This window comes from Etheostoma spectabile, unplaced genomic scaffold (assembly GCF_008692095.1).
Source record: "Etheostoma spectabile isolate EspeVRDwgs_2016 unplaced genomic scaffold, UIUC_Espe_1.0 scaffold00569390, whole genome shotgun sequence".
NCBI classification, from domain to species: domain Eukaryota; kingdom Metazoa; phylum Chordata; class Actinopteri; order Perciformes; family Percidae; genus Etheostoma; species Etheostoma spectabile.
This window is the reverse complement of record NW_022605103.1, coordinates 147,099-169,338: the sequence shown is the minus strand read 5'-3', so window position 1 is coordinate 169,338 and position 22,240 is coordinate 147,099. Positions and strand designations below refer to the sequence as shown.

The following is a 22,240-nucleotide window of genomic DNA, read 5'->3' as shown; positions in this document are numbered from 1 at the left end:
CAGTTATTTTTTTGTTTGTTTCAGTGGAAGTCCATACCAACCTGGTCCTTCCCAAGAAGGTGCAGCCAGGCATGCTTCAGTCCAGCCTTGTGCATGCCAGCGTGGCCACCATGCAGAACCCGATGGGCTGTTCTCTGCAGCGGCTCTCTGTCTCCTCTCGCCCCCCCAGCATGGTGGCCAGTATGGAGGCTGTGGCTGATGGCTCAGCCACTTTCACCATGATGAAGCTGAAGACAGTGCTGGCAGTGTTTGTAGTGGTGGTAGCCTACCTGGTAGCAGGGGGCTTAGTATTCCAGGCGTTGGAGCAGCCCTTTGAAAATAACCAGAAGATCACCATCACAGCAGAGAAGGCAGCCTTCCTGCAGCAACACCCATGTGTGTCTCCAGATGAGCTGGAGGCTCTCATCAAGGTAAGATGGTTGGTTTATACTGCAGCCTTTCCTCAGCCCTGGATGTAGTCCCCAGTGGGGGCTCATGTCTACTGAAACCTGAGCTTCATATCAATATGACGCCATTCCAGCTCCAGACACACTCCACACTCAGCCACTCTGGAATTGGATACAAACCACACTGAGCTGTCTAGTAGATAAACAGAAGTGTAGTCCCTCTATGGCTCCCTTACATCCTTAAAACTCCCTGAGGTAGAATATATGTGTGTGTGTGTGTGTGTGCACGTGGGTGCGTGTGTGTGTCATCATGGCATATTGTGGCCCTGAAGACACCTACACTAATGGTAACTACCACAGAAGCTAATTTGAATACTCTGCCATGTGTTATATATTTCTGTCAGTCAGGTTTCACAAGGCAATTGTGTCACAACAATGCTAAAGGCAGTCACAAAACTGTACAGGTGTGTAGTGTAGGTCCCATGACATGGTGCATTTTGGATGCTTTTATTTAGGCCTTAGTGGACCCGTAATATTGTATCTGCAGTCTTTTTCCCAAAATTCAGCCTTGGTGCAGAATAACAGCCACCAGAGCCAGTCCCAGAATGAGCTTTCCTTAGTATGAGCCATTCTGATTCTGTAGCTTTTGAGGAGAGAGCGACGGGCAAGGTGGAGGCTGGGGGTGTGGCCTTGACCAACTGCCACTTTGCTCGTTTGAAAGCCATGATGTCTCTCTCTCATTGGTGGGCCAAATTCTCTGGGCGAGCAAAACAGAGAAAGGGGAGGTAAACTTGCCCCTTACGAGGTCATACAGGGGAGGATTCCAGATTGGGCCATCTGAGCTTTCATATTCTCAAAGGCATAGCAGGATACCCAGGGCTCGGTTTACACCTATTGCCATTTCTAGCCACTGGGAGACCAAAGGCGGGCTGATGGGGAATGCATATTAATGTTAAGAAAGTCGTAAAGTGAAATTTTCAAGCCATGAGACCTTTAAGATCAAAAGGAAGGCGGAATTCAAAGATGGGATTGGTCCAAGCAAGGGTTCTAGAAACTAGAGGGGTAGAAAATGGGGAAGGGGCCAGTGTATGAAGGTAAATATGGTGCAAAATGAGAGAGTTTGCAGAATACATTGTGAGAACTTGCAGAACAAAAATCTGAACTTATATGTTAAAATTTGCACTTGTAAAAAATATTCACACGAGTGGTCTAAATCTGAAGTCACACAAAGACAAACAAATCTGAACTTGTAAGTTAAAATTTTTTAACTTACAAGTTTTTTCCTCTGTATTCTAAATGTGATGTAACAGAAAAAAATATTCACAAATGTGTAGATTGATATTTACATGAACACAATGACAGCTGCAAACTTAACATTTACTGGTATGCTTTTTTTTTACTCTGGTTCATTTTCCATCACAATCAAAACTCAGTGATTGCAACCTCTCAAATCTGTCACTGCAACTTCACATATTTGAAATATTTTGATGCACTGCAGGCAGGGTGCGAACTACGGGTTGGTTGGGGAAGCTTGGCTGCCCTCAATAAGACATGGGCTCCCCTGAAGACGTGATATGTGAAATATTGGGGGGTCTCAAAAATATGAACAATGCCTCATTTTGACGTGCAATTTCAGTTTTGTGTAATGTGATAATGGTGGATTATTATATGTAATATAGTAAAAATATCATTCATTCATGCATTGCAGTAATTTAAACCTAATTCACTTCAGTAAGGATAACAATACAGGCTATTCTTGTCATGAGCATCAAGGTGTGGTGTTGTTGCAGTGCAAATTCAACTCGTACATGTTAACTTAAAGATTCATACAAAAAAAAACTTTTGAGGCTATTAATTGGCACGCAAAGTCTTTCAAATCTATTCTGCAGTTAGCCTTATACAACCATGGCAAAAAGAAAACAGGACAGTTTAAAAAGTTTTTAAAAAGGCCTTAAAAAGTGTTAATGTATCTGAAATATTGTGTCTAGGTCTTAAATTGATTTTAAACAGGCCTTAAAATCCCAACCTCCATGTAACGATACCTTTACTGCTCATTGAAATGCACTTGAAGCACTTAATAATAATTTTTTTATTCAGTGGTATTTCTTTGTGGCTGATCTGGTCCGCCACTGTGGTACATAGTGATCCCCTGGCAGCACTGGCCACTCAATGACCTGTGTGTTCCACTGGCACACCTTGCTTGTGAATTTAGTAACCTAGGGCAACAGTTAGTGACAAACTGTTAAGTAAATTAGGCTATCCTTGCAGATGTTCCCAAAGTATTAGAGCTAACATGAGCTAACTTGACTAATGTTGGCCTCGCTGCTGTAGTGGCTTATTCCCACAGACAGTGCTTATTTTTTATTTATTTTTTTATTTAACCTTTATTTAACCAGGAAGTCCCTTGAGATTGAAATCTCTTTAACGAGGGAGACCTGGCCAAGACGGCACACCAATTACAATTTAACTGGTGTGCCTTATTAGTGTGGCTTATGCCACGAACCGTTTACGTTACTCATTAAAAGTGGCCGTATGTTGAATCATAAATGATGTTATGTCACATACAGTATATGCCTGGTTAATGTTCCGCAATGTGGAGTTTTGTGTGATGGAATGTGTGATCACAATCTACTATTTAACACACCAAAGATGAGCATAGAGATACAAATACATGTATAATAATACAGTCTAAACTGGAGGTATCCACAAGCTTTCTACGTCCCATGATGCTTTGCGTCAAAAGTGGGTGCAACTGTGGCCAGGGTGGCCTGTGACCTGTGGCCTATGACAATTTCCTGCATGTCTTCCCCCCTTTCTTTCCCCTTTCTCACCTAGCTATCCTGTCCATTAAAGGTGGAAAAAAGTAAGCGCAACTTCTGTTTCGATCTTTGATTGAAGTAAACAAGTGGGAAGTGTTCATTTAAGAAATACCGATCCAAACTTGCTGACGATGTGTAAACACAACCACAACAAGCTAAAATGGGTAAAACATCAGTACCTTTACCCTCCACGGTAGATGGTTGGGAGGATGACGTGAAGAAGTGGCCTTGTATCACTTACGGTGGCATTTTGACCTATTTTGACCATTTTGACCATTTGAAAAGCTCAGAGGTATCAATATCTTCACAGTGATAAAGTCAGTCAGGTGTTGCTTAATGATGTCGGAAACAACGTTGTTTATCTAAAAGCGGACATTGAGCCGAGCCAGAGCCTACACTTAGCACATCATAAGGCTTGGGTGCAAGCATCAGTGACAGGTGAAGTACAGACAGCAGGTTGCTCATGTATTGCAGGGCCTTGCTCTTGTAGTCATGCAGCAGCACTTTTGTGGAAGGTCAGTAAAGAATGGACTTATAGGGGCACAGACATTGTATTGTGATATAAGTAATAATAAATGTTACATTATTTCTTTTTAATTTTTTGTATTCAGAAAACATGATATCAGAAAACATAATATTCATAAACAGTTACAAAGAACACACTGGGACATAAAAACACAGAGCCACAAAAACAAAGAGGAAAAACAGGAGGGAAGGAGAAAAAACAACACACACAGACAGACACAAGACAAGGGACTAATCACACACACAAAAAAGCAAAGGCTACAGCATTGATTTTAAGGACTCAGCAATGATATGGCAAGTGTCCAAAGTTTTCCCGGGGCTCCACCCACACAAGCCGTTTTAAGTTCTGTGTATGTAACATCCAAAAAGAAAGGAAATTTTGGGTGCAATACTAGGGATGAGCGAGTACAGCATTATCTGTATCTGTATCTGTATCTGTTTACCACATGAATTATCTGTATCCGGATCCGTACTCGGACTGGGCGGGGCCTAAACCGGAAGTGGTCAGATTTAACCAGGAAGTGGGTCGGGTTCTCTTAAAATATGCAGGGCTTTAACCGGTATATTTAAGCATGCAATTGATATGAGTTGATCAAAAATTGTTATATTTATTGCTGATTTGAAAACTATTTACATGACAGCATCGAGCTTCAGATCAATGGTGTTGTCATGGTAACAAACAAACTGTAACAAACAAAATACAGAACGTTTTGCAACAATGAATACAACACATGCGGTTGCAATTATGAAGTAAAATGTAATGAACAAGAGTTTTCATACTCAATATAACTTTCTTTTTTAACTTTTTATTTTTGTATGATCAGTGTGATTTTTTTTGTTTTGGGTTCTTTTTTATTTCTTTTATTTCCACACAAGGTGTGTGTGTGTGTGTGTGTGTGTGTGTGTGTGTGTGTGTGTGTGTGTGTGTGTGTGTGAGTGAGTGAGTAAGAGAGAGACACAGAGAGAGAGGGGGCGGGGGGCAGCTGACAGTAAAAAAAAAAAATCTCCGATGGCAGAGATGCAACGGGAGTTGCATTTAAAACAAGCAGCATGTCTGAAACCCACGTTCACCAGAAATCTACTGGTACTATGTAAGGACTACAAAACCCACGTTCACCAGAGATCTACTGGTTACTATGTAAGGACTACAAACCCCACGTTCACCAGAAACCTACTGGTTACTATGTAAGGACTACAAACCCCACGTTCACCAGAAATCCACTGGTTACTATGTTAGGACTACAAACCCGACGTTCACCAGAAATCTACTGGTTACTATGTCTGTAAGTACTATAAACTGAAGTTAAAAACAAACCTGAAGAAACCCTAAACGTTAACGGAACAGATCCGCGGACCGAATTGACTGAAGGAGCGGGAGCGAGCGAGCGAGAGAGAGAGAGAGAGAGAGAGAGAGAGAGCGCATTTCTCCATGTTCTGTGTGTGTGAGATTGATCCGAGCGGGTTTGTAGGCGGGGGGGGCGCTGTGATTATCACAGAACACTGCGCGGCCAGTTGAGGAGTTTTATTCAATCCGAGCACGGATATTGACTCATAATACTCGTATGATACTTGTACTCGGCAAAAGTGCTTTATCCGTACCGGATACTCGTTTCAGCCGGATACTCGGATCACCCCTATGCAATACTATTCCAGAACTGGCCAACAGGAGAGCATTAGAACATATAAGGAAATGTACCTTGAGCTTTAATTGGACAGAAAGTGCATAAAGGGTTGTTAATTATTTTCATGTGGTGCATTTTCACGGGTGTGAGATATGACTGAATGAAATTGTAGTGCATCTTCTGATGGTCTTTATTGTGTGAAACATCTGGAATGTTAGACCATACATCATGCCAGTCAAGTTCAATACTCAGGCCTGGGCAATCGCGAGCCCAGATCCTCTCAATATGAAGGACGGTGCGGCCAGATTCCACTAACAATTGATAAAGCCTGGACCACAGTTTTTAGGCTGCACAGTAAACTGTCGGATGGGATGGATGGGCAAAGGCTTCTGCTAGGGACCACCGTATGCCTTGTGTGCCAACCTTAACTAAAAGTAAAAGAAAAAGAGGAACATGGTAGATCGAATGCATTTTGTAAGTCAGAGAAGGGTAACAAGCCAATTTCAACAAAAACTTCTTTAAGGCCAAGTATCAAACCACCAACTTTCAGATTGGCAGACTACCACTCTCCCACCAAGCCACGGCCACCTCATGAAGTTGTTTCCGGCCTCCCACCAAACAGAAGTGGTAATTAATGAATTATGGGCAAAAATTGTGCCAGTTACAAGCTATCTGGCAGTATGTTTTGATAAGATTAGAGATAATGAGGCCAAAGAGTAGCTGGCACTGTTTGCAAAAAGAATGTCATGGAGTGACCAAGGCTTTGTCATAGCTCTTTCTAAGGTACGCCAGCAAACAGACACATCTGGGTTCAACCAAGTGAGGAACAGAAGGAAGAGAAATAATGTTTAAAGTTGGGAACTGAAAGGCTATTATCCTCTTTCCTCAGACAGACATCTTAAGTCGCAGCCGCTTGCCTATCCAGATAAATTTAGATACCATTGATTGTAATTTACGCCAATAGCCAGCAGGAGGGGAGAGAGGCAGCATAGAGCTCACAAAATTGACCCTGGGTAAAACATTCATTTTAACCACTGAGATACGGGAGACTTATCCACTTTTCCATATCCTTCAAAATGCTTTTCAGAGCAACAGAATAATTAATTTTAATAATATGGTTTAAGCAGGGGAAAACCTCAATGCCTAAATATTTAAACAGCTTAACAATGGCAGAGATGACTCCCATAAGGATAGAAGGTGAGGGAGAGACCAAGAGGGGTTCTCTAAAAAAAAAAAAACATTGTCCGGAAATAATGAGAGATGATGCTTTGTATTACGAATGCATATTGGTGACAAAATGACCGATTGAAGAGAATCGGAGAAATGAAAAATAATGCAGGACTCAAGAGGCAACCCTGGCGCAAGAGATTTAGAGGTTAAGACTCGATTATACCAATGAACATTTTACCAAAGCCCATCACCTCTAAGACTAAACATAAAAATGGCCACTCAAGCCTGTCAAATGCTTTTACTGCGTCAAGAGAAATAAGTGACATTGGGGTCTTACCGTCCTTTGCTGCATCAACAATGTGGAGAAGGCGCCTAACATTATCTGCTGCTAGTCTCGTTTTTTGAATCTTGTTTGGTCGGAGTTTACTAATTTTGCCATATGAAACTTTGCAAAGATTTTTATGTCACTGTTAAGTAGGCTTAGAGGTTGATAGCCAGAACACTCTGTAGGATCCTTATCCTTTTTCAAGAGTAAGGAAATTAAGGCTGTGTTAACATCACTTGAGAATTCACCATTTTCAAAAAAGAAGATAAAGAAGAATTCCAGTGTGGAGTGCTGTCAGTAGCAAGAAAAATGAAAACAATTGGTGCTGCCTACACCAAGTTATCAAAATCTAATAACAAGTGCCTACCCATGTGCAGTTATTCCTTCCGAGGGAACACAGTGAATCTGACATCGACCAGAAGTTTCCTTTGGAAATTTGGAAAGGTTGGCTATGCAGTGAGGCAGGGCAAGACGGCATGGATGGCAAGCACTGATGTGCAAAGAACATAGATTTCTGGTGTAAAGAAGAATGTAGGTCTGAAGAAGGTAGAAGGCAAATTCATTTTAAGCATCACAGACCTAGCCACAGAGATGGGAAGTAACAAAGTACAAATACTTTGTTACTGTACTCAAGTAGATTTTCAGATATTTTTACTTTACTTTACTATTTATTTTTTTGGCGACTTTTTACTTTTAATAATAATAATAATAATACATTTTATTTAAAGACGCCTTTCTTGGCACTCAAGGACGCCGCACAGGGAATTCATAAATTAAGAGCAGCAAAACAAATACTATACAACAGAAAAACAAATACTATACAACAGCAAAACAAATACTATACAGCAAAACAAAACCAATACTATACAACAGCAAAACAAATACTATACAGTAAAACAAAACCAATACTATACAACAGCAAAACAAATACTATACAACTGCAAAACAAAACAAATAATAGCCTATACAACAGCAAAACAAATACTATACAGCAAAAGCAACAGAAAAGGCAGAGCAACAGACATTTAGGTGGAATAGGCAGTTTTAAACAGATTTTTAGTTGAGATTTGAAATGGGGGAATGAATCCATGTTTCTGAGTTGGGGGGGTAGTGAGTTCCAGAGACGGGGAGCAGAGTGGCTGAATGCTCTGCATTGCAGCATTTTACTCACTCAATTCACTTTTAACACGAATGTCGGCACTTTCTACTCCTTACATTTTACAAAACTGGCTCGTTACTTTAGTTTTGTACAAAAGGTTGTCTATTAGGTGTGATTGTGAGTGCACGTTGGAGAATAGCGCGGACACGCGTCTCACACTGTGAGCGGGCGCGCATGGCATACGGAGAAAAAAGTGAGAGAAAAGAAAAAGAAACTAGCTGTCCGGAGGATAATCAGCTGAGATTGTGTGTGCGTCTTTGAGAACTGTAAGTCATATGACTTATGTTGTCAGTTCATTTAAGCTTGTTGTTGTATTGGTCTATAGTTCTGGCAAATCTAAAAGTTAGCTTGTTTGTGTTCTTCACCTGTTACCTAGGTTACACCTGGCTGTTGATTCGATATAATTGCGATTGTTGAACGCCCTTGCTTGTAATTAATAGTGGGTTTATTGTTATTATTTACTAGCATAAATGATTCCTATGCATTGTGTATGGTAGCCTTTACAATGTTATTTATTTCTTTAATTACCACACAAACACACAGCCATAGCAGAGCTACCCACGCCCATGTTTATCCTGCTGCTTGATTGTAATAAAGCATCAACAGAGAGACGTTGTCTCTGTCCGTGTTTTAACAGACACACCTGGGCCGAAGTTGGAAACCAGAATTAGCTTTAAAAGCAGTCCTAATCTAGTCCTCACTAACTTCAAAATAATTTCTTGGGAGTTAGTTATTATTTTTGCGTCATCAATACCAAATTGAATCTAATTGGATGGGAATACACAGACATCTCACAAAATCACACTTGAATTCGTATCTCGCTACTCAGTCAAAATCTGTCACAATAAAAAAGCTATATGTTTTAGGCGTATTGGCAGACAGCCATTTAAAAGGTAGGCAATGGCATATAAAGAGCCTTTTTTCCATGCCCACTGTAGTTTCTCAGCGTGCTCTCTAGTAACATGTGTCTTGTCCAGGTAGCTTTTTCATTCGCAAGGCTACTTTTACTTTTATACTTTAAGTAAATGTCCAAGCCTGTACTTTGTTACTTTTACTTGAGTAAATAAGTTAAATCAGTACTTCTACTGTTACCAGAGTATTTTTTAACACAAGTATCTATACTTCTACTTGAGTACGGGAAGTGAGTACTTTTGCCATCTCTGCCTAGCCACATATATCCAGACCCATCAATACATTTATTACAATAATTAACAACCTCCCTAGAACTTTTAAAGAACCATAGAGAATTATTGAAATCTGTTATTGTGTCTATTTGTGTTACGCTAAAAAACAGAAAAAGACTCAAATGCAAGGCTCTAAGAAATGCAAACGGATTTATTAACTGAAAGGTAAGGGGAAGTGGGGAGGCAGACGCCAGGGACAGAGACGAAGAGACGGGGAGCTTGGGGAGTCTGGAGGTTGAGGATACTCTGTGAAAGCGTGGGAGAACAAGGAGCGTGGATCCGAGAAGAAGACACTGGAGCAGGGAGCGGAGACGGAGACAGAGACAGGCAGAAGCAGGGTGCCGTGGGAGGGGGACCGAGAGGAGAAGCCAGCTGACCGGAGACGGAAAATAGGAGAGGAGGTGATAACTGTGTGGGAGAAACAAAAAGAGGTATTTCAGTATTTACCATAGAACACTTCAGAGAACAAAGGCTTGTAGAGATTTCACCAATGCGACTAGAGCAACGATGAAGCAAAGATGGGTGGAAGAGCCGGGGTTGATATACTGTTGTTAAATGGAGATGGAAGGCAGGTGTAAGCGGCGGGAGCAGGTGATTGTGGGTGAGACTCAGGTATGCGTGGTCAGCTGGCTTCAGCAGGAGGGAGAGGGAGGAAAAAAGAAAACAGCAGGGAATAAAAGACAGTCCAACATGAAACTCAGATAGAAAAATAGTAAACAAAACAACTCATTGCAAGTCGGACCCCAACCATAACAATTTGCTTGAAATAAACTCCCCTGGCAGATTTACAAGTACTGTCGATTTTAATGACAAAATGAATAGGCACAGTTTGTGAGAGCTTTTATACTTTAACGCCTGATAGCTTTCTCAATGTGAATGCGGACATTAGCAATGCGCCTTGTGCAAGTGACCTGCTGTTAGGTTCAAAGACTTGAGTGGTAAAATACGGACGGACTCGGAGTTGCCTTTTGTGACTTTGCAAAGGGGAAAATTGCCGAAAAAGTATTCAGCCGTCTTTTTACGCCCTTTCATCCCCTGCATGGCCGTTTTATTAAGTGGGTGTGCACACTATTATGATTTACATAATAGATGTAGTATATAGTTGTTTAACATAAATGTGGGCTAAAATATCATCGTTTTACATGAAACTGGGTTAGTACATCATATTATCTGCTATACTATTGGTTAAAGATAAACTGGGTGTGCTAAACAAGTTTTAAGGTCAAAACAGTTCACTGAAGTTTTAATTAAGAAATAATAGCTCTTTCACACAGTCACAGCTGCAAATTAATCTAATCTTACCCTGCTGGTCAGACACAGGAGTGTCCGGCTCTCCTCGGTCTCAGTGTTCTTCTTAATTTTTCAAGGTTTCAAAATATTCACATGATAACTTTTAAACAATAATACTTGTACATCTTTCATACAATATAACTTTGTTCAGTCTCCACATTTCCCCCCTGTTTATCATTGAATATGTATGTTTCTTTGACTTTAACTTATCACCCTTTGTTCGCACAGTTTCGATGATAGTTTCATTTTTTGTAAACATTGCATTAATCTTGTACATCTTAAACAGCACTGTAATTAATTCTGGAGTGGTCTATACCTCCTCTATCTGTAAAGTGTCTCGAGATAACTCTTGTTATGAATTGATACTATAAATAAAATTGAATTGAATTGAACTGAATTATCTTCACTCAACAATGGGTCATAATTTCTGTTCAGCAACACTTGTATTTAAACAAAAGATTGTGTAACCATTTTTTTTTTTCATCATAGATTGCAAACATGGAATCACACGTCATGAACAAACAGAATAGTATGAGAATAAAAATTACAGGAACAGCAATCTTCAGCAATAAATGCCACCAGTTTCCTGCAAACAAGTCATTTAACCAGTGTTTAGGATCTGCACCGTGAGTACAATCTGCCACATACTTTTCCAGGTCAGTCAACTTATTCAAAGCATCATAAATGGTCCCTCCCGGAGCCATTTGGTCTGGAATGAAGGTGCAGCATGTGTCCCCTATGACCTTCCTGCAATGCAGTGAGTCCAAGACCATGCGGTTCTGCAACACCATTTCTCTGATGGATCTCTGCTCTTCTCCAACGGCCGTGGTGTGTAGATAACCCCATCAAGCATATAGCCTTTTGGAGTGTGGTGTTGTACGGCCACAGTCCTGGTGATGTAGAAGATACTGGCATGTGGATGCACACAAAACAGTTAGTCATGTGGTGTAAGTAGGCTGTCGTTTAAATGAGCCTCCACCACTCGTTGGTTGCAGGTGCATGTGGGTAGTTGAAGTGCGTCACATGTTCACCATCCGCTTCTCTCTATTGGCCAGGGCTGTCTCCTGAAGTAGCCCCCAAATGGAAAGGCCTAGGAGCAGGAGGCAAATCATCCCTCCACAACAGGCAGTCTCTTTGCAGTGAGTTCTCCTCTGCTGGTGTTCGTCTCGGGCCTTACTTCCGCTGGCTGTCATCATACTCCCCAACTCCTAATGTGAATAATGAGAGCCGTTGGTTTTTCTTCTGCGAGGTTTGAGACGATAGCGTACTAAAAACACTACCCCCTTTGTAGCCCCGTCTTCGTCTCTTATTCACGTGAGTTGAGGGGCTTAAACAGCTTGCAGTGACTCAGATGCACCCACGTGGACCTTTCTGCTATCTTCACAGCTGTTGGGGTTGAGCGCAAAATCTGGTATGGTCCCTCCCACCATGGGCTGGCCCAACACTTCCTCTTTATGAAGAACACCCAGTCGCCAGGTTGCACTTTTGGTTGTTTCCTGTGTGCAGGGGAAGAGAATAATGCGGCAGTAAATGTGCATTTGACACTGTTTTACTTTTTAACATCCTGACTATGTAGTCTACTAGAGTAGTTTACTGTGTTTCCAACTCTAAGTCACATGTGAACATAGGTAGATTAAATGCCCTCCCATGCATTTCGACCGGAGTTAACCCTTTCTCTGTTGGTGTTATCCTCATGTTCATTTAATTAGGTCTAAACATTCAGGCCAGGGGTTTCCTGTTTCATGCATATATTTTCTTAATCTAGCTTTCACTGTGCCATTTGTTCGCTCTGTGGGTGATAAGCACATAGGTTTTCACCGTGATGCCTAGATTTTGTGCTCCATCTTTCATTCTTTTCATCAGCCATTTTCGCTTTAAATAACTTGTCACACCGTGAGTTGATATGATAATTTTGCACACTGCTTTTGCAACTGTAATTGCGTCTGCATGTTGGGCTTGAACTATCTCAACCCATTTTGAAAATACATCAATTAATAATAGACAGCATTGGTATGGACCATTCCTTGTTTGCTCTATGAAATCCATTTGTAATATTTTAAACAGCTGGGTAGGTTGTGGAAATTATCCACGCTTTGGTCTGAAATACAAAGGATACAGGCTCTACAATTTTTTTTTTTATAGAAAATGAATTAAAACCATGGTCCACCATTCCCCCCTGTTGACACATGACACCGCTAATGAGTCAATATTGCTGCTGCGTTAAACATTGATTTAGGGAGTATGGGTTTCTTGTCTTTAGCGTACAGGCCTGTTTCTGTTTTGTAGGCCCCCTCTTTCAGCCAAAATTTTTTTGCTCACTTATAGGCGCATTTTCTTGTGTGTTTTTTTTGTATTTCCATGTAAATGAATTCTGCTTTTTCCTGTACTTTGTAGATGTCTGATTTGCCGTATTCACCTGTAGCGGCCTTTTTTTTGTTGCAATTTCATCAGCTAGTCTGTTTTCCTAGTGTCGCATCATCAGTACCTTTCTGGTGTGCAGCACATTTGCACACTGCAAGTTTAGCTGGCAGTTTTACTGCTTGTAACAACTGTTTCAGCAATTCTCCATGCGTTGTTGGTTTCCCTGCTGCAGTAATCATTCCTCTCCTTTCCCATTGAGCTGTGAAAAAGAAGAGTGCAGAAAACGCGTATTGGCTATTGGTAAAAATGGTCAACCACTGACCTTTCCCGTTTTCACATGCTCTTATTAATGCTACTAATTCAGCTGCTTGAGCAGAATACTGAGGTTTTAGTTGTTTGGCTTCAATTATCCTTGATGGTAATTCAACAACGGCGTAGCCTGATTTATTTTTTCCTCTTTCGTCTTTTGAACACGAACCGTCCACAAACCACGTTTTGCCTTTTGCTAAAGGCTTGTCAGTCAAATCAGGACGTGGTAACTGTAGTTTTTCTGTCTTTGTTATGCAACAGTGTGGCTCTCCGTCTTCTGGAGTTGGACTCAGAGTAGCTGGATTTAAAGTTGTGCATCTTTTTATGACCAAATGAGGCTGAGATAGCAATAGGGCAGTATATGACAACTGTCTTGCGGGTGTGAGAAAATTCATCTTTGATTGCAAAAGTAATACATCCACCGCATGTGCCACCAGCACACACAGCTTGTACACATAGAAAAATGAGTTTGCTACTGTATCAAGTTTTTTAGAATAGTATGGTATTGGCTTCATTCTTCCTCCATATATTTGAGTCAGAGCTGAGGTCAAAAATCCTTCCTTACAGTCTACTGTCTGTACAAATGTTGTTATTTGTTTTGTTTTTCATAATGTGGTAGTAATAAAACAATGGATGACAGCTCTTCTTTTAGCTGAGCAAAAGCTTTTTTTTTAAAAAATTTAATTTTAGCTGTGGCAGTTTTCATCAGGCCTACATCGGCAGGCCCTTTAGTCCATAAACATTAAAGGACCTCTGCTAGGTCCTGTACATCTCTCTTACTCAGACATATGGATGTAAATCATTGGTCACTTTTGTGTAGGTTGGGTGTGGTAAGCACTTCCCACCCCAGTTGATATCTGTACGTTTTACTGGAGGGGCTGTATGCCAACCCTGTGTCAACTGGCCCTTAGTTGTCTGCTCTTTGAGCTTTGAGTGCCACTTCCCCCAAGTGTTTCCATCCTATATCATGTGTTTTTGCTAGTGAAACGTGTGGCACTTGACTGGAAATAAAAATAAAAAATGAAATAAACTTAGTCTCAATTAAATAGTGCCAATTCATGTACTCTGGCTCATTCTTCTTGAGCAATTTTAAATATATATATATATATATATATATAGATACACATACATACATACATATATATATATATATATACATACATACATACATACATACATACACATACCCTTTTTAGTTTCTTTTCTCTTAAATCTAATAATTTTGGAATTGGTATCATCTAATTGTTTTATATTTTTCCATTACTTTTACCTAATTTCTTTCACTAGCTCTTTGACTCGTGTTTTTTTTTTTGTTTTTTTACCAATAAATTCATCTGTAATCTATATGGAACTGGTCCCAACCCAGTAATCAATGTATGGCTTTCGTCAGACATCCTCATATAATTGTGATCGTACTTATACATGCATTACTCCTCATATACTTTGCTAAGAAATTGTAGTAATACTCATGTTTTTAAAAGGTTCTGCGTTCAGAAATTTTAACACATTACTTCCTCATGTGTCTCAGTCTCTTAGACAAAATACACACTACTTCTCACCAAACACGCTGTTTGGCTACTCTTTACACTTCAACAACACGTAGCATTAATAATCCCACTAGATCAATTACATTTTTATCAGTCAGACCGTGAAAACAGCATAGCCTTAATGTAGATGTCACCAATGTGCAGATTCGATTTACAACAGGTTCTGCTCACCTTTATTTAGGGTCCCCAGGCTCCGTTGTTTCCTGTTCTGACTGTTCCCTTCCAATTTTGAGTGATTCCCCCATTTACAGATTTGATTCATGCATGTTTTTAATAGGCTTTCATTGTATTCCAAATAAAAAGGTGAAAAACAGAGAACATGTCAAAGATGTCTGTAGTTTCCCTTATCTGTCTCTGACTCTAGTTATTTTAAATCTTTATCTTCCTCTGAGGACAGGGAGTTTTGACGGTGTTTATTTTTATTTTTTTACTTTACAATTTCGCAATAAATGACCTGGTTTGCCGCAGTTCCAGCATTTTCTTTGCCGATAATTTTCTGGTCTCGACTGTCCCCCACGGCCCCCATCCCGTTTCCTATACGGCTCCCTGCGTCCTCCGGGGTGCAAATCAACATCTATGGTATAAAAAACCTAGCTGTTCCCTTTTCCATCCATACAGAAAACTTTATTCTACCCCTTTGTCTTTTTCCCCTTAGACTCAATGTGTTTATAGGCGTGCCATATCCCCTGGAAAGTTTGCGTGGGAGACTGAGTCGGTAAATCATGCTTCCTCACCCAGGCTGAACCTGCCGGCTGCAGTCCGGTCAGGGCAGCTTGTCTGAGTCGCTGCTGGTAAGCGCTTTGTTCGCCTTCGTCATACGGGATGCCTGAATGAGTTTGAAAAACTTTTTGCATTCTGACAACCTGCTTTGTCTCTTTCCCTGCCTTCCTCCTACATGCCTGTTCCAGCCACAGCCTTGCAAATTTAAGTTCCTCCACATCCTTAGTCTTCACTCGTCCTTGCTTTCCTTGCATTTGTTTTTCCAATTCTTTAACCAGCTTTTCCAACTGCTCAACATTAAATTTTCCTGTGAACTCATATCTCTTTTTCCATTTTTCTACATATTTTGAGCTTCCTTCACAATATTGCTCCATATGTTTAGCATCACCTTCATGTATTTCCCCCCTGGAGGATTTACCATTTCTATTCCCCATTATGTCAACTTAATGCCATTAATCCAGCGGTTCGAAACTCACACTGCTGCTACAGTTTCAAACTTAGTATTCAATTCTTAACTCTCATTCACACATTTGCATTTATACAGGTATTCTGTAGAGCTTCGCAACCCAGAGGTGGACGAGTCACTTTTACATTTACTGGAGCCAGTACATCTAGGAGTAGGTGTAAATCAATGTGAGTCTCTTTACTCAATCCATTTCGTAATTTATAAATACATTTTTTAATTTATTTTATTAATTGGATGAACTATAATTTACCTACAATTTTTGTTGTAGGCCTATTTGTCTGATTAATGCATGCGTAAAAAAAAAAAAAAAAAATCAATTCAGCTGTTACCCAGCAGTTACTCTGTACTTCATCAAGCACCTTCTCTCTCTTTTTTTTCTTACTCAAGTAATTTTTTAGAACAACTTTTAGTTTTCTTTAGTACAATTTTGTCCTACTCCACCCACCTCTGCCTGTGCTCTACCAGTGCTTTTACTTGCACTCCAGGCCTCTCAGTGGTTTGTCAACACCACCACAACTCTACCGTGCGGTGGACCCAATCATGGTCCCATCGGAGCACAGCATAACCGCACGTATAAAGAAAACTAACAAGCTAGTGGATCTACCTGTTGTGACCAGTCAAGCCTTGGGTCAGCGTCTCTTCTCCGGTGGATTCTTGTAACCGAAAAAAAACGTTGGGTATTGTGCTGTGTTGGCTTCTTGTCAACGAAGTAAAACAAGCACACAAAGAGATGGTTGGGGGGCTTTTTTAGGTTTAAGTTCTTAAGCCATGTTTGTTTTGATTCATCTTCTTGTGGGAGGCGATGAAAACTGTACCATCGTTGGCAGGGACACTCTGGCAGGGACTTTGGCTTGTATTCATAACACATATGTTTAAGCCACTGACTTATTTTGGACTGGTTGTTTGTACAACCCCAAACAGCAAATGCTGTCCTTAAGCTCCTTAACAACATCTCAAAAACTTATAATAGTAAGTTATAGTAATAATAGAAAACAATCCTAAAACACCAAAATATACTTAGCCTCTTTGCTAATTAGCACACACACAACTGTTGGAATGCTACTTCTGCCGTCTCACAGGAAGTTTCACCCACGTTCTTTTTTACATTAGCGCACTCCAGAAATAAGTGAATAGGCATAAGCCAGTCAACAGCCATCAGCCAGTTCTACCGAGTATCTGGCGGCTCCACTCCCGGCAGTACCTCCACTCTGCCTAGGCGAGACCCACACAGCAGCTTTGAAACTTTGACCTCCGTGTAGCTTTTGGATCAGAGCCAACAGAGCAAAGGAGCTCTACGTTGGGTGCGCTCTGGTATAGCAATGGCACCGAAACGCGGATTTCAGTGCCACTGAAATACCATGTGCAGCTCTATGATGCTCTAAAAGGCAACAGAAGCGTTGCTGCAAGTGACGCTAATTGACATTTACCTTCGCAGCAGGTATTGCTAACCTAACGTCAGCTAGAGCTGCTTAAACACAGTTAAATACTGAAAGCTAACTGTGTGACGTTAAAGTGTGTCAGTTTTTTACCTGAGATGAATACACATAGTGTTGATTTTATTGTGGCGCACTGCTATAGTAAAATTTATTCCGCCATGCTATCAGAAATAGGGCAGACGCACTAGACGCATTAGACACAATAGTTGCGGTTGCCTTTTAAATGATCATGCATCCCCCTATTGGCAGCCGCTCACATTGCAATTTAACAACAAGTAGAACTATTTAGAGCAGTGATCATCAACTGGCGGCCCGCGGGCCGAATGCGGCCCGCCAAGCCGTTCGATCCGGCCCGCGACTGGATTCCAAAATTGTGAGGATCAAAGAGAAAATATGTAGGCCTATTCTACACTATTAAAGCAACTAAAAGCAGCAACAACTGAGTCTCTTCTCAGTAATCACCACCATTTATGACTCTATTTAGGCTACACCCCAAAATCAAACTACTCTCTCTTGATCAGTTAAAGTTCGAGTAATAATGCCACTTGCGTGGGAGTAGGCAGATTTCAGTGCGGCGATTTTTCTCTGACGCGCCTCTGACTGCTCAGGATATGAAATCTTAAAATTTAAATGTTTAGTGTGGTGGTGACGGCGCAGATTGCATTCTTTTGCAACAGCAACAGTTTCGTTGCAAATTATTTATTTATATATATATATATATAATATTATATATATAAATCAGGCATACTGGTGAGGTATTCCGGAAGGTTGGCATGATAAATGCGTACTTTTCAGTCCAGTCATCATTGAAGGACCTGTTTTCAATATCAACTTTGCGTTTCATAGCCTTTGAGAGTGCCATTTTACCTCTGTTAAGAGACCCTTCACTTCCTCAGTGTTTGTTTTTCAAGTGCTCTATAAGTAAAATTGACTTAATTGAGTTGAGGCAAAATATCTATCACCCCTGGTGGTTGTCTGTGGTATAGGTGATAGGAACCTGACCTTCAGTTTTGTAGTGAAATGGAAAAAGTATTAACAATAAACATCACTCATAATGTATACCAAAATTTGATTTTTTATTTAATTTTTATTTAAGGGTCCGGCCCCCAAGGAGACTGTCTGGCAAAATTCTGGCCCTCTGACAAATATAGTTGATGACCCCTGATTTAGAGGTTAATGGGCCTGTCCAGTTTAACTTCACATACTGTTGTGTTGATGTAGGTTATTGTCAAAATTACTTCTGAGTGAAACTGGAGACTAGAAAAAGGCATTCAGGTAGTGTGTTGTTAGGATGGCTACAGTAAATCATAGGCTACTGTGAGGCTGTTATCTAAATTATTTTAAATGTAATGACTCAATACCTTAATGATTTTGACAATATGGATGAGGTTGTTATAATTGGATGGCCTGCAGCTTCAAGCACAATTTGTTTAGATACAAGCATTACATTTTGGAAGATAGATTGGATTCTGAACAGCAATGCCCGCGCTGCACACACACACACACACACAGCAGAGGCGTGTTACAACAGCACATACAGCTGGCAGTGAAAGATACTGCTACGCTCGTAACTGTAAGTAGGCTATAATAACAACTAAAAGTAAATTTGTATCAATACCCACTCACCTGTACAGGCATATACAGGTAGGAAGTGATCTGTCTGGCAGTCCGCTCTCCTCCATCGTGCTGTTTACACAAACACAACTCTACTCCATTCTAAATAGCGAATAATGACAAACAAGCTAAAAAAAAAAAAAGCTATTGCTTTGTAGTCTATCTTATCTTAGTTTGCTACAAATCTTGAAATTTGGACAAAGTTTATGAACTTAACTGTTGGCTAAACTAACCATCCTTTGCTGTAGCATTCATGAATATAAAACCAAAACAAACCACTTAATATGCATGTAAATGTTCATGTCTTCATTCTTTATGATGATGCTTGTTGTATTCTGGTCCTCATGAACCCTGACATTTGCTGTTCGGACAAACCTACCCCCACTGCTAAAAAAGTCCTAAAGTAAACACTAAACAGGCTATGCTGCGTGTCGGCTCCATGCTCCACCGTCTTTTAATCCTTGCTAGGTCCAGACTGGTTGCGGAACAGCTTTTCTAAAAACGGAACCACAAAACCTCTGACCTGACCTCTTGACATCAGGCCTGTCTCGATATATGATTCGCCGTGAGCATGGTGTATTTTATTTTGAAAATTAACCAGATGTTTTTTATTTTGTTTCTGTGCTCGACTTCCTGTCCCGCACAATCTGCCTTGAGCTAAATTTTACCATCAGGCAAAAAGCTCTGCGTATCTGCTCCGGAGGGTTGCAGTTCGCCGGAGCTGGGACGGAGTTGGAACGCAGCCGTTCCTTAGTCAGTGAAAATACACACATTGATTTTATTGGAAACTTATTGACTCCGCCGCCATTCCGGAGCGGATCTGCAGACATTCTGCAGTTGGTGGAAATCAGGGGTCAGACCTGTAGGAGAAACAGCACTTAACTTACCTTAATTGTATGTTCAATTACAGTTGGTAAGTAAGTGGTACATTCAGTGTTATTGTAAAATTCGCTTTTGTCATTTACTGGTGCTTCTTTTTGTCATAACTGCAATTGACAAGTAAAATAAGTTTAGTTATGTCATTGTTATTACATTCTTTATTTTAAAGTATTGATTCATACACTTTGAAGGCACCAACACCGTATAATAAGTTTAAGTTTTGAGGACCAGTATCAGAAAAAAAAAACAATGTCCAACCCTACTCTGGGTCCTCCACATGGTGACTATATGTTGTTGTTTGTCTGTTGTAACTCTTGCAGCAATGTTACTCAGGGTCCAAAACAAATTTCTCCTTACGGAGACAAATAAAGATACTTTGACTTTGACTAGACACCAGTCCTATAATGCAAATGAGGAAATCAGAGAATTGTTTCAGATGTTTCCCGACTCTGACATCTGCCGTTTTTTGTAATTCAAGATTTTTTTACTGCTGGAATCACGTGATCGACTGGACAGAGATGGCAGTTTAAGGTGTAGCTTCTGGCCCAAATTTGTCAAATAGTTGTTTTATATGGTTCCAACTTCAATATTTTACCACTTTGTGCTCGTTAGAGTTCTGTGAAGCAGAATGGCAAACAAGAACAAAGTTCAACGTGGCAATACGGACGCCATTGCAGAGGCATTGCCAGAGAAACAGAAAAACTACCTCAAACCACGATTTTCTCAGATTTTTGTTTCTGTTGATGAAAAATGTGTTTATTTTTAATATTGTATATTTTATTTAGTGATTCTATCAAAACAAAAGGAGTAGCCATTGTTTTCAACAGAATCTCCCACTCAAACTGTGGCAGGATTGTGATTTCCAAAACAGAATTTGGTGCTAAAAAATTTGTGTCAAGTTATGCACCTAAAGTTTTTGATGGCAATTTCTATAATACGCTCACCAATCAAATGCTGGAGTTTTTTTTTTTTTAAGATGATTATTTTTTATTTTTTTTCCTTTATTAGATAGAGATAGTGGACAAAAGTGAAAGGAGGGAGAGAGATGGGGATGACTCGCAGCAAAAGGCCACAAGTTGGAGTCGAACCCAGGCTACTGCAGAACTCAGCCAACATGGGGCGAGCAGACTAACTGAGTGAGCTATAGGCCACCTCAAAAGCTTATGTTAACGGACTGTTTATTTATTGTTGGTGCAGATTTCAGTGCTGTGTGGGACCCAAATATTGATTGATCAAATGCAGGGGCCACAAGGTACCAGGCTCAGGCTACAAACGCTTTGAAATCATGGGCCAGCAGCTTGGGCCTCATAGATATTTGTTATAAAGTTAATTCCACCTGTAAGGATTATTCCTTTTTCTCAGGTAGACATAAATCCTTTTCAAGGATAGTTTTTTTTTGCATCCCCTCAATTATTTCATTCAATTGATAAAGCGGTGTTACTTCTAATGGCATTATCTGACCATAAAAGGGTCCTTTGCGCCACAACAATTTAACGTGCGGTCAGATTATATTTCACTACTTCTCTGAAAAATTAATGCTACATTACTCAGTTTATTGCAGAGTCCCAGATATTTGCAGAAATTATTGTGGGCAATAAAACATTTTATAAGGAGCAATACCATACTTTTCTGCACGAGTGCGCTAAGCTACCTCACTGAAGCTGCAAAACCTTGAAGCTGAGTTCACTAGATTAGACTCTTTGTTACTAAATAATTTTACTGACCGTATAGCTTTAGAACAATCATTAGTCAAGAAAGAAATAAACAACATTCTGAAACAGAAGTCTGCATTTCTAATTTACAGAGCAAGACAGCGCCATTACTTTCAGGGTGCTAGACCTAGTCACCTTCTTGCAATGAGGATAAAATCCAGTTACTATTTTTTAGATATTCCAGCTATTAAATCATAAAATGGTAATATTAGAACTAACCCTGTCAAAATATATAAATCTTTTCTGACATTTTATTTTAATCTGAATGAATCTGAGGTTATTTTGGATAGATCCCACTGCGACAGCTGGTTAAATCAGCTTGACATGCCTCAATTATCAGCAGAAGAATCAGCTTGGACAAATTAGGTTCTATTGAAGAATTAAGACTTGCAGTACAGAATATGCAAAAAGGAAAAACACCAGGCTTTGATGGGATTCCCCCTGAATTTTATGCAATTTTTTTGAAACAGTTGGGCCCTTTCCTTCTTGACATGAATAACTTCTCTATTGAAAAGGGTAAATTCTCAAGGGACATTAACACAGCCTTGATTTCCTTACTCCTGAAAAAGGATAAGGATCCTACAGAGTGTTCTAGCTATTGGCCTCTGAGCCTGCATAACGCTCACATAAAAATCTTTGCAAAGCTCCTAGGTCCGTGTACGTTTTGATCGTTTGTTTTTTCGTTTGAACCACAAAACAAAATAACAAGAAAAACA

General features: G+C 40.2%; 1 protein-coding gene across 1 annotated transcript in view; it reads left to right on the top strand.

Annotated features, from left to right (window-relative positions):
* Positions 1-22,240, top strand: part of LOC116684901 (potassium channel subfamily K member 10) — a 146,638-nt gene that overhangs the window by 15,913 nt on the left and 108,485 nt on the right. Inside the window, exon 2 of the mRNA XM_032510284.1 lies at positions 25-410. Within this exon, the coding sequence (XP_032366175.1) occupies positions 25-410 (386 nt within the window). The remainder of the gene's footprint in view (positions 1-24; positions 411-22,240) is intronic.